General features: G+C 37.8%; 2 protein-coding genes across 6 annotated transcripts in view; one reads left to right on the top strand and one right to left on the bottom strand.

Annotated features, from left to right (window-relative positions):
- The window catches only part of LPGAT1 (lysophosphatidylglycerol acyltransferase 1), a 59,940-nt gene that overhangs the window by 29,171 nt on the left and 17,347 nt on the right, over window positions 1-13,422 (top strand). For all 4 annotated transcript variants that reach the window (XM_086878609.1, XM_086878611.1, XM_086878610.1 and 1 more), the window contains exons 5-6: window positions 3,974-4,069; window positions 6,208-6,481. In XM_086878609.1, coding sequence (XP_086734735.1) covers window positions 3,974-4,069; window positions 6,208-6,481 — 370 coding nt within the window. The remainder of the gene's footprint in view (window positions 1-3,973; window positions 4,070-6,207; window positions 6,482-13,422) is intronic.
- Window positions 11,455-13,422, bottom strand: part of LOC111926176 (uncharacterized) — a 50,509-nt gene continuing 48,541 nt past the window's right edge. For both annotated transcript variants that reach the window (XR_015283693.1, XR_002862742.2), the window contains one exon: window positions 11,455-12,249. The gene's annotated coding sequence lies outside the window, so the exon portion shown is untranslated. The remainder of the gene's footprint in view (window positions 12,250-13,422) is intronic.

The following is a 13,422-nucleotide window of genomic DNA, read 5'->3' as shown; positions in this document are numbered from 1 at the left end:
TTTTGGAATTGAGGGAATTCGGTATATATGGTATTCTGTGCTGTACCCAAATGAGTAGAATGACAGAAGAAACTCCCTTCATCAAAATTGTACATAGGACAATCTTGTGGTAAAGATAAGATTGTGAGGGTGTAGTCCTGTGGATATGTATGGCATATAATCTTGACCACTAGTTCATAGATAAAAGTCTCAGTCATGCTTGTCCCATTTGACCCCATAGCTTAAATATTTCAGTCAAGACAGAGTAAGCTTTAGTGAATGTAGGAGGTGCTAAAGATGGAGGAAGGCACTGAGATCACAAATAATCTTCATCATGGAATTTATTAACTTCACATGTTTTCAGAAAATCCCTAACATCAGGATTCTTTCCCTTAAGTAGTTGCAGTCATTGCTCTTGGAATGTACATATCCAGAGCTTAGTATGGCTTTGATGTTTTTAGCTAATAAAGAAATTAAACACTATGAGCTTCAATATGTGCTTAAAATACAGCAAGAGTAGTACAAGTGGCTGAAAATAATGAGAAAGACCAGGATAGTTTATCTTTGCTAGAACTTGCTGGATCAAGTGCTTTTAAATAGCATGCTTCATATTTCTGTAGAGAATTGTCTTTGTGTGACTGTGAAAGTACTGGAGGAAAAGAAACCTTCCTGTCCAGAAATAATCATTATACAGTGTGAAAATGCTTAAATTAGTCAGCTTTCCTTAAATCCAGTTTAAACTTAACATGGAGTCCTTCACAAGCTTGAAACTCCTCTGGCAGCCAGATTGTAGTTTTCAAGAATTCTTTTTTGTTCAGGAGGGTTAAGCTTGTGCCTGTCCACAACTTCTTTTGCTTGCTTTTGCCAGCCAATACAGACTAAAAACAGATGTAAATTGCAAGCACTTACAGTTCAGTGCTGCTTTAAAAAAAAAAAAAAAAGTTCACTTAAGAATCAGAAGTGTTCAATTTAAGGTTCTGGATTTTTCTATGTAGTGAGGCAAACTCATGAGACAGTCGTGCAACTTGACAGTGTCCAAAGAGTGGTGTCAGGAACCATGATGGCATCTTTTTCTAGTATTGTATAAATACTTAGATACCAGTGAGAGTGTAGTCTATCTGCTTTAAGTAAATTTAATCTCACAAAGCAGTAAGATAAAATACATGTTATGAGGTATTTCTGGTCTTTTAGATTCACTTACATGAATAAGAAAAAAATTGGTTTTTACTAGAGAAGTAGAACTTTAGCTAAAAATAAAAATTTTAGTGGAAGGACTAGTGGCATTGTTTGATTAATACATTATACCATAATATAAAACAAACAGTAATGTTTCAGGTGAACCAGAAGTAACCTAATTATGTTTTTATTAAAGTTTGAGAAATTGTTCCAATTGCTTTGTGAAAGTAAGAGTTAAAAAAATTTAGTAAGTTATAGTCTCATAAATATTTAAGATTATGTGTTTAACAGAAAGAAGTTAAAATGTTGCTATTACTGCTTCCTAACTGGATTAGGACTGATAAATGTGGGGTTTTTTTCTGATTTGGAGCAGAAAGCAGTGCCAGGAAGGGTGCAGTGGAGACAAAACTGCAGCCTGCAGTGGTTTGCATGCAGATTGCAAGTCATGCTTTCTCAGGTTTCATTGTTAAGTTAGAGGTGCTTGAAAGATGAAAGTCAGTCTCTCCAGGTTATTTTGTTACCTGTGTAGACTGAAGTGAAAGTGGGCCTGTGAATAGGAGGCACCTAGGTTTTTTTATATTTAGTTGGTAAAAGCTTTTTCTAGCTTCTGAATTTAACCAGGAAGCATGAGCAAAAAAGGACCTGAAGTGGCATCCAGAAGTTCTTTGAAACCATCAAAAACACAAATTTTGAGTTTCTGTTCAAAACATTTCTGAACGTCTTTGTTTAAACCCCCTTGAAATGCAAGTGATAAAAGGCTCACCTCATAATTGTTGTTTCATTCCTGGGGATACTAAATAGAGAAGTCACTACATAAAAGAGTTACCAACAAAATTTTGCAGAGTCCTCTATTCTGCCCTTGGTAGCGGAACAAAATGAATATCCATTAATCTCGTTTGCCTTTTGATTGCAGACAAGATAACTGTGTCTTATTCTTTGAACTGCTTTCTTGATTTGGTATGTTAGTATGTGTATGTATTAATTAATACATGAAAACACTTTCTCTTTGTACGTACCATTGCCTAGGCTTACAGGCAGATTTATGATCACTGGGCTCTGAAGTTTGTCTCTTTGTAGCCCACACACAACAGATTTGTGTGTGTCTTAGTTACAGTTTGTGTGTCACACTTATCTTTGACAAAATCTCATCACTCCTCAGAAAGACTGAGGAAGCTCAGGGATGCTAGTTAGAAGCCCTGTTAGAAGCCTAAAGCAAGGTGAGATGGACTTCAGACTTTGAAGAGCAGTGATCAACTTGCAGGATAAATCCACCATTATCTAAAGAAAAAGTATCAAGTGGTATGGCAGAGGAGAAGCAGTAGCACTGCTAGGTAAGAGTGCCTCATCCAGAATTGCCATAGAGCATCTGAGTCCAGTGTTGACTCCTCAAAAGACACGTTTTCTTTCCAGCAGAGCAGAGTGTTAAACTCACTTATCTCCTCCAGTAAAACAGATTAAGTTGCTTTAGCTTCTTCTCGATATAATAGAAAAATAGTTGTCAAAATGCCAAAGTAGTACATGAACACTGGCAGGCCTTGAGTACTGCTGCAGGCTAAATCATCATTACTGGAATTTTGGTGGTGTTTTTATCAAAGGATGTCGTTCCCTGCACCAGCCAGTCACCTTTGGGTGATGCGTGGGCATGAGCTCATTGTAGTGCCTTGAAGAGCAGTAACACCTCTGAGTGATGCTTTTTTAAACTCTTATCCTTAGGGCACACCTTTTCTTGTTTTTTTCCATAAAGCTTTTTAATTTACTGAAATTGAAAAAATGTTAATGTCTGCAGAGAAGAATTTGGCTTTAAGATCCTCACTTTTATTTAACACAGGCCTGGAGAGAGCTGTAGGATAAACGATTTCGCCAATATTAGTTACAAGTAAGGAATTGTATCTAGGAACTAATTTTTGTTTTGTCACTCACAAACACATAGTGTGCCTTTGGTCCTTTGGATGTATAGCATCTAGTAAGGAATACCACTGGCAGACAGGAAGGGATACCAGCATGTTATTTTTGTTTCTTAGACTGCTCTCTTTTGTGTTTGCCTCAAAGTGCATGAGAGATGCGAAGCAGAAGGTGCATGAATGATCATTTGACCACCAGAGAAATGTCACAGTCCTTCACATTCTTTTTTGATAGTGATAAATAGAAGAGTACTGTCTTAGGTGACTTCAGTTTCACTGAACTTGCACCAGTAGTGATGTGGCTTCATAGCACAGGGAAAAGGCAGCCTAGCCTATGATTTGGAACATGTCAGAGACACTGGATTTTCCAGTTTTGGAGAACTGCTTCCTGCCCTCTCAAAAACTACATGTAGGAGAGATCAAGGAAAAAGACCTCATGAGAAAAGCAGCTATTCCCTTCTGTTGTTTACTTTGTTGGGAGAAATTCTCCTATTTTAAATCTCTAAGGATTGAAAAAATAAAGTAGCTGCCTCACTGTCCTGTAAGAAGTGATGGTCAAGTGAATTGATCAGCTCAAACTCTGTTTTTGCCTTCCTGCTGTGCTGCTTGACTGGGATGAGCAGCAGGATCTGTTTAAGCTCTCAGGGATACATGTGGCTGCTCTGCCATAGCTAAAATTGTAGAACTGTATATTACATAACAAAAAGGCAGCTATTTAATTCTGCTCTCAAGGGAGAAGCATAGCACCTGTGCTGCTTTATGTTTTGGACATAAAGGATCTTATTCTATTTATTTGCTAGTTGTATTGCTGTTGTGGGAGTTGACAAGAATGTGACCTGTATATTCATAATCCATAATTCTTTGCACTTGATAATTCACTCATTTTTAATTTTTTTTTTTTTTTTTTTACTTTTCAGGTTGTCCGTCAGATGATGTGGCTGATGGATCATATTTTCAAGTATACAAATTTTGGCATTGTGTCTCTAATCCATGGAGACTTCTTTATAAGACAGGTAAATGCAAACACATTATAGTGCTTTGATTTATCCTTATATATTTTGAATACTGTGGTGTTATGGGACTTATTTCTCACCTCCTTGTTGGTTTGCATGATGAAATAGCTATGCTGTAAAGTGTGTATTTGGGGAGGTCTTTGCTCTGAAGCTACTTTGTTTTCCAAGCTATTTTTATTATTTGCATAGACACAAATGATTGTGGAATCCAGTTGTGAAGGGAGCCTATTGTGAGAGAGGTGTACAGGCAAAATACATGGGCAGTCCTTTTTATCTCTGGTTCTGAGCACACCTCTCACCTTTCCTTAGTGACCTTGAAGCCATGCAGAGAGTCTCGTTGAGTCACTGTTCTGGCTGTAGAGTTTCAAATTAGGAAAGGCAGGACCATCCCTTTTGATGGTGACATAGTAGTGGATTAATCAAGGTGGTGATGGACCTGTATAAATAGTAATTAATTCATTCTTGAAGGTTAATTATTATTTGAACATTAGGAAAGAATGTCTCTTGAACTCAGCATCTCAAATATTAATGAGTGAGACCCTCAGGTTATTTTATACAGTTTGGGTAGGGTTTTTTGTTGTTAGGTGGCTGTTGATCAAACTGCACTCTTGAAGTAGAAATTCAGGAGGCCAATGAAAAGCATGAACCTGTTGCCAGTTATGAGAACTGCAATATCCATCATACATGTTTTTTTCCTCTTTTTATTCCTTTCTCTGGACATAAAATGTGTGGAGAGCCAGAGAGAATTAATGAATTTTCACACTGCAGAGAATAAGTTAATTTACTCAGAATGAAATAAAGAATTGCTTAATCACAGCAGTACACAGCTGAAGTGAGATTTCTCACTAGAGAACATAGAGAACACTAGAGGCATAGTTAGAAAACCTCAGGCAAAATTAGATAAAACAAAGGTCTCTAGAGGCACACAACTGTGTATTGTGAGAGGATGGATGGAAGGAACAGGGTTGGATGCTTTGTAAAATATAAATCTGTTCCAATAGGTAGAATTTACAGCATGCACATTTTGAGGTCCGCAGGGTTGTCACCTTGTTAGCTATGATTTCTGAATGTGGGGTTGCAATTCCGGTCACAAAACCAAACCATCACTGAAGCACTTAGCAAAAACTAAGGCTTTTCCTCATTTTTGTAAAGTGGCTGATGTAGACAACATCACAAATACAATGATATCACTGCGAGTCTGGAGACAAGCCAGTTGAAAATAAAACGTTTCTAGGCCGTTAGCCTTTGGGTGTGGCAAAATACTTCATGTGAGTGAGTAATGGTCCTTTGCCTAACTCTAGAAAGGCTTTAGTAATATTTGGGTGGTTATGGTTCACTGTTCTTTTCTTAACTACTGTGCTATCCTGGAGTCCTGTGGTCTGATAAGAAAGGTCTGGCTTAACTGAGGATTTTTATATTGCTTTATGATTGCATTAATTTGAGCAGACAGAGCCTCTTCCTTTCCCCTCGTGTGGTCAGTCAGAAGTAATTGCAATGGTGAGAATTAAATGTAGGAGAAGCACTTTCACAAAACTCACCTTTAGTAAAATACTGTCTTTCATTCAACCCCACTACTCTTCCCTCTTCCTGTGACCAAAAAAACCCAGCTAGCCACCAAACAGTGCAATGTTTGTGGCATTTTTTATGACATTTCAGAAAATTAAAATCACCTCTGCTGAGGAGATTTCTAATTTTGCCCTCCTATGTCTTTTGAGTGATTTGACAAAGTCACTTTGGAGCACTCAGAAATGCTAATTAGTATTAAGAGATTCCTATGAAAATTTAACTTGGTGCATGCAGAGATGGGAAGAGGAAGGATTGTTCCTGAAGATATTTCTGCAGTAATTAAGGATGTATCTTACTGTTCTGAAGAAGTTGTCTTAATGCATCAAAGAGGAGAAGTGAGTGGGTCATTGGAGCAGTGCGGGTCTGAGTGAGGTCTGGTTCTGCTGTGGTAACCCAGCTGAGGCCTGGTCTGTACACCTCCAGTAGGTACTCTGAGGAGAGCACAGCTTTTTATTCTCTCAGGGGCTTATTTTTATCTCTGAAAAGAGAGAGACCTTAGAAACATGATAATTATGTCTGATGTTATCTCTTTTAAGCAATCATTTTATTTAGATAGTGTTTTATCCTTACAGGGGAGAACACACCGTGACCAGCAGCTTGTGTTACTCAAAGATCATCTAGAAAAATATTACAGGAGCCGCAATCGGAAATGGATTGTTTTATTTCCAGAGGGTGGCTTTCTTAGGAAAAGAAGAGAAACAAGCCAGGCATTTGCCAAGAAAAACAATTTGCCATTTCTTAAACATGTCACCCTGCCAAGACTTGGGGCAACACAAGTAATTCTGAAAACACTTGTAGCACCACAAGAAAATGGAACTCCATCAGGTGGAGATGCAGTGAGAAAAGGTAAAGATAACTGTGTGGGTATAAAGCAAATTAAATGTCAAAGATCTGAGTTACGAAAAATATTGTGTAGAATTGGTTTCTTCAAATATCAAATACATTTATAATGCATTTTATGTTTTCATAACTAGTTTTAGTTCTGCTAACTTTGCTTTGATGTTGAGACAAGAAAACCCACCTTAGTTTTAATTTGATTTAGTCTATGGTATGGTATGGATTTAGGTATGGCTGCATGAGTGCTTGGCTTGGCTCACATAATGGGTGAAGCAGATACTGGAAGAGGCATCCAGAGTGATCAAGAAGGTGATCATCTCCTTTTGGCAAGATTGATGGTTTGCACTGGTCTGTGACAGCATGGAACTGTAGTAAAAGTATTTCTGGAATATGCTAGCTATGTTCATATTTTTATTCCAGGCTTTAAAGCTTTCTTTGCATCCACTACTGTATACTTTATTCCTCTTGAACTATTTTCCACTGAGTTCAAGTTCTTCTGTTCTGTACAGATCTTTGTGTTGCCTGTCCCTGTTGCTGGAGTTAACTGTCACTAGACTGATCACTAGATCTGAAGGATTGTTTTGGCTATCATATCAGAAGAGTTAAGAGAGAATAAAAATATTCCTGCAGCATTATTGTTCTGGGATGTCTGGGCTATAGGGGAGTGTATAGATGGGCTATAAATAATGCCTGTAGTTATGGGATGTGGTGCTTTAGTCTCTGTTTTTAAAATTAACTTCTTGGCATGTTCAGCAGCAGGGTTAACTTCCTTGTGGATTTCTGTTACTTATTATAGAAACAATGGATGGGGGAGTTGTGGTAGTTTCTTATTGATGGGTGGTGCTGGTGTGTCCACAGCCAAATTTTGATAATCATTTAGCAATTTGAAACAAAGATCCTTACTAAGGAAGCCACATATGCAGAGTACTTTTGAACTTCAGACAGAAAATGGTCCAATCTCAGGGTTAGCAAAAACCCTTGTACAGAAATTGCATTCAGATTTTTAGTTTTGAAGTTATTCATGTCAGCATAGGAAATAATTGAGATTATGTACTTGCAGTAGTGAAGGTAGGATTTAAAATAAGCTGAAAAATCAAGCTGTGGAATGCATCAGAGTGTTTCTTGTCAGGCTACATGCAGAAAAGAAAGGCTGAAGAAAGCTCTTGTTGTCATAAAACATTTGAAGTTTAAAAGAGAGAAACTGAATACCCCAGTCCTTGTTAAAAAGTTTAGGTTTTTTTGATGAGAAAAGTTTGGCCTATTCCTGTTCTATTTCTTGCTGTCTTAAAAAGGTATGGAGACTAAGAAGTTCCCGAAATTAATTACAAGTTGTGTGGTTCTGGAGGGAGACCAGAGGTGCTTATCAAATACCAATTTCATATTTTCCTATTCTTTGGTTGCTATCAACTTAGCTGAAATCAAACCTGGCTGCCTTTTTTTTTCCCTCCCTCTTTGAGTGGCATCATTCAGACACTAGAGAAATGAACATTTGATAGTAGTTGACCTAACTGGGTACTAAAATAAAGGAATTCTCTCAGAAATAGAATGGAGCCATATTGTCCATCCTACTCAAGGAAAGATAATTGGGTAAAAATAGGAATGAAATGCGTGGGTTTAGCTGTCACTCTTTCATAGTAATGGACTTGGAAATGTACTGAAAAGGATGAAAAAGTGAAAGTAAATTCTATATGCTAGGGAAAAGTAGTATTTGATACATAGTGACACTGAGGTATTTTATGTCCTCTCTTCTTTTTAGCAATTTTTTAATACAAAAATGTTTCTAGCATTGTAAAACTTCCCTTTCAGAGATGTTCTTGATCTGTATCTTATATAAAAGATTCTTCCTCTAATCTGCTGCTTTCTGAATGCTTTTATTGGTCTCTTGCAATGTCAGAAAATGTTTCTTCAGTTGCATGAAATATAATTGTATAAATTGCTATGGTTATATTAGAAAGTTAGAAGTCTAACAAAGGTAGTGAATATCTTGACTTTTAATCTCTTCTATCTTTTCCCTTTTTTAAAATCACATAAAAAACCCATGTAAGAGAAATCAAGCTTCCCTCCTGTTCCAGGTGACCATAGTTGAGCTGTGGGTGCTAGAGCCAGGTGTAGTGCAGAGATTAAAGGTGTTGCCAGTGGCTTGCACAGAGACTGCCTATAAACCTTTTGTACATTATAACTCTTCTCCTTTGCTTGGGAAGTGGTTTCTTTATCAGAAGCATCACACTTGAACTTCATGGTTTGCTGGACACATTCTTCATCTACAGCACTCCTTGTGCTCTATACTGTCTTAACAATGTTCCTGGAGTCCTGGGTTGCCAAATTATTCAGCTTACTATAATAAGCTTTCTACTCCATTATTTATTATTCTCCCTGTCTTTTTGTTTCCACCAAGCTTTATTGATATTCATGGGAATTTATCTTCCTCTCCCACATGATTTTAGTTAAATTGGTTTATAGATTAAGAGTTCTCCTTATCAAAAATTATGTCCCCTTCCTGCTGAGTTTCCTGGGTAGCTATTTTAATGTTGAGTCATGATACACAGTGCTGTTCTTGGCTGCTGTCATTTTATTAATACTTAATTCATTTTAAATGATCCTTGTAGCTTTTATACCTTGTAAATTTGATGCCATTCTACTTTCTCAACTGGAGTGATGTGTAAAACTGGGTGAAAGAAGAAAAGATGGCAAAGGCAACTATAATAAAAGACGGTTTGTCCTTAATATACTGTTATCACAGTTTGACACAAACCAAGTCATATACAGTTGTTTGATACAGTGTCACACCCTACCTCCTCAGCCCAGCTGGTTTTTAATGTCACATGTCACTGAAGCTGTGCCCTTCAAGTCATAGTTCAAGAAATGGGCTAATTGTAGCTCGATGCTACATCGTCTGTTCTGCTGTAAGGTCTCTAATCTGATTTATGGCATCCCTTTGGTAGAGGTGGGTTTATGTTGAGAAGTGCAAGGTTCAGTAACCTCCCCAAAAATTCATTAGTCTTAATTATGATAGTAGTATTCTTAATATCCAGTCCTCTTTTCAATTTATTTTTATACTAGTAATGAACTTCCCACAGTTTTGTAGCTAACTCTTCCTCTGTAAAGTGACAAGAAGAACAAACCTTCCTTAGATGATTAATACTGTTTGATAATTTTTGTACTTAAACTGATCAGTTCTTTATCAGTGGCTTTTCCAGGACAAGCAGCCTCTATTTTCTTAATTTTTTCATCTTATCAGTTTCCCTTCATATTTAAAAACCCAAGTACGAACCTTCATTGGAGTGAATTTTAGCTTATTGCTGGTAAATACAGAATTAAGTTACTGGAATGCTTGTTGCTTTTGCTGTCTTCTGAAACTCTTGTTTAATTTAACAAAATTATGTAATTGTATTCCTAAATTAATAGAAGGATGGAAAAGCATAGGAAAGGTAGGACAATCATTTGATAGCATGACCATTCTTGAAGCTAAGTAATACAGTGAATGGTGTCTGTCCCTGAAAAGAGAGTTTAAGGTACTTCTGGTGTCTGATGAAAGCCTCCAGATGGGCCAGCACTGCTGCCAGCACCTGCATTCCAGAGGAAGGTTTTAGTGCAGAATAGAAATACAGGCAGTATAAAAGTCCTTCATGAGAAGCCATCATCACCCTAACCCTGTAGTGACCCAGGTGTGTGTTTGCAGGAGTATTTTATAGCTTTTTGAATTTTTTTAGCACAACACTTAGTCTTCAACATGGTTGCAAATACACTGTTTCTTCAGTTGATAAGAATTGATTTTGTTAGTTTTAGAACTGTCAAAATGTTCTAAATGCCAAAGGCTGACAATTCAAAGGAGTTTTAAGCTATTGTTCTTCAAATATGCACATTCCAGAGCTTATTTTTGATCAAACTTGCTCTAGTGTGTTTTTTTAAATTGTTTTATTGTACCATGCAGCAATTTTTTGTCTGGTAAGAGGTTGCTATGAGCTTAGTTAGAGCCGTACTGAAATCTTACCATACTGTTTTCAAATGCAGCAGAGTACATTCAGTTCTGATGCTGTTTCTCAGAGAAATTCAATTTTCACTTCTGCAGGGTTGTATATTGAACTTCATAATTGATTTTTTTAAAAATCAAACTTTTTGATTCACTGTTACATGAGGAATGTGACTTGAATAACATGTGAGAAAGCTTTGATGGTTGTTTTTTCTTCCCCCTGGAAAAAAGGCTTATTGTTTTGTTCCAGGTGGGTTGTTGTGTCAAGATCTTGGAATGATGATTAAGGTGTTCAGTCTGAGAGTTAATCTTTGGAGAAAAAAGTTAATTTTGAGGTCAGTGATCCAGTTGATCACAGAAGGACAGTTAGAGAACAAGGGACAAGCTACAAGAATAGATTGATGTGAAGGAAGATCCAACAGCCTATTTGGCTGCGTTTTAGAGTTGTGCAAGTGTTCAGGAAACCACACCTGAATGCTGGTTAACACTAGCAAATGCTTTCTTTTTCAAGTGCAAGCTGAAGTCCTCAAGTCCACACCTGGCTGGTGTATTCTTTCCCACTCTGAATCCAGTCTGGCAGTGTGACACCATCCAGAGCTCGGCTGGAGGCAAGCTTTCCTGCTGAAATCTGTCTATGATTTGTTTTTTCTCAGTGGCAAACACAGTCTGCTGGTGGGTTTGAGAGGTTCTGTACATGGTCTGATCTGGTGTTCAGCTTGCATTGACCCCAGGAAATAGGAACCCCAGGGAGGACAAAGAGGAAGAATGAAGAGAACCTCTGAACCCCCACAAATTTGTGATTGTAGACAGTCAAGTATCTGCTGTGAAAGGACTTCAGAGGATTACAGCTCGATTGCCTTGAAGACTCAGATGAGGAGTTGCTTCTTAAGTAAATAGGGAGCGACTTAGCATCACTGAATCCACAGTGAAGAAAATAGTTGTAAAGATTTGCCTCTGCTGATGATTTGGAAAAAAAAGCAAAACCCCCAACAACAAACAAGTTAGGAAGCTGTTTAAATTTGATTTTTGATTTTTATTTTTTTTTTGTCTAGGCCAGAAAGCTGCTGTTTCATGTGATTGTTCAGTTCTGTCTTACCACTTATAAGGCAAGTATGTACCATTCACACTGAGGTACATCATTGCTGTGTGGTTTGGGTGTGTAGGGCAGATGCCTGTGAGCATATTTAGAAGGTTTATGTGCTATTTAAGAAGAATGAGACTGTTAACATTTTCAAGCAGTTTGAGAAGTCTGTGTCTTCCACCTATGCTGGAAGTGGCAAACAGACTGACACCACAGAAGACAAACCAGTGCTTGGAGACATCAGCTTAAGTATGGCCTCTGCAGCAGCTTCTTCTGCTGAAGTCTCTGAGAGTCAGGCTGCTCAGTCTTTCAGCAAGTACTAGAAATGAAAGGTAGGAGTGTCTTTTAATGGTAGGTAGAAATTTGGAAGAGTTTGGCTGTCAGAAAGGTGTGGCTGAGTTGGGCAAGCCAGGCTGGGCAAGAGGAATTCCTGAGCACTGGTGTATGCAGCTCCCTGATTTCTCAGGTACAAATGCCAGATGAGAGATTCACACCATGTTATAACTAATGCAGCAGTCTTTGATTTGCACTCCTGTTAACATGCTCCATTTAAAAAATAATAGGGTTTGTTAGTATTAGGGTTAATAATAGGGTCAGAGGTCTGCTTACACCTGAAAGCAGCATCCTTGGAGATATTTAGGTACCACTTCTTTGTGTTTTGTACAGTTTCTTTTCCGGATTTTCAGGAATTTTTTTTCTGCAGTTTTCAGGGTCTGTCAGAGCTCCCTGTTTTAAAATAAATTTGCTTATGAGCAGGTTGCAACACAGTTGCAACCTGCAACATAACCCCCCTCCCCCCCCCCCAAAAAAAAGTATAACAAGATGTATTTCAAAATTAATTTTCCTAAATCCTTGGTGATACAGGCTTTTTTGGCAGTCAGGTATCTCGGATGATTATGTAAGGCTTATTTTAAACCAGAGCATGCACAAATACTGTGATTTGAGAGCACATGGAGGTAGCTGCACTAGCACCTGCTTGCTCTAAAAGGAGGTCTGTAGAGACTGATGTTACTGTCAGATTTATGTTTTTTTTCCTGGCCTGGGGTTTCTGGTGGGCTGTCTGTATTGTTCTCCCCACCCTGCCCTGAAAATGGTTGGATGTGAGTTTGGAGCTGGACTGAGGAATCCAGTGCTGCAGCAGCTCTCTCCACAAAAGCAGAAGGTAGGAAATCAGCACAGCAGAGAACTGCAGGAGTCTTCCCTTAATGAAGTGCAAACCATTATCCACTGAAAGAACAGCTTTAAATACAGCTAAATATTGAATAAATTATTTTGAAACACTTTACTGTAAATAATAAGAAAATGTGCCCATATTCATCTGGCACTTTTTAATTGCAATTAATGATCTTTGTTGCTTACTCACTTAGGCAATTTAACTTTGGCAATTTACTTGTCTTTATCCATTCTTGCTTTACATCTGGGAAAATAATAACTTGAATGACTTTGATTCAAAATCTATTTCTAAATGAATACTTCTGTTGATTTAATATTAATTTCATATTGGCTCTTCTCTGATTCATTGCTACTTTTAAAATGAAGCACTCTGTAGTTAGTGATTTTCTTAAGAGAGACTTGACAAGCACTCTGTCATGATGCTGGCAAGCCTGCAGCCTCCAGTTCTCATTCCATGTGTCTGTCAGGGGTTTAAAATACTGAATTTCCAGAAGGTAACACTGAATGTTTCAGCTTGACCTATGCAACTTGCCCTGGGTCAAGTTTAGGAATAGCATGTTGCGTGCTGCTAAGAACTCAAAATCTAAATTTTAGGAAATGCTGTCTAGCTCTGTTGGAGTAGTGCATTTGTAACAAAGCAGTGCGACTCCACTGATGAGCAGACACCAAGAAAACACTGCTTGTTAAAATAATTGATACATGTGATAGCATTGCTGCAATTTTCTT

The sequence above is a fragment of the Cyanistes caeruleus genome, chromosome 2 (assembly GCF_971803275.1).
Source record: "Cyanistes caeruleus chromosome 2, bCyaCae1.hap1.1, whole genome shotgun sequence".
Lineage (NCBI taxonomy): Eukaryota > Metazoa > Chordata > Aves > Passeriformes > Paridae > Cyanistes > Cyanistes caeruleus.
This window is presented reverse-complemented; position numbering and strand designations above follow the sequence as displayed.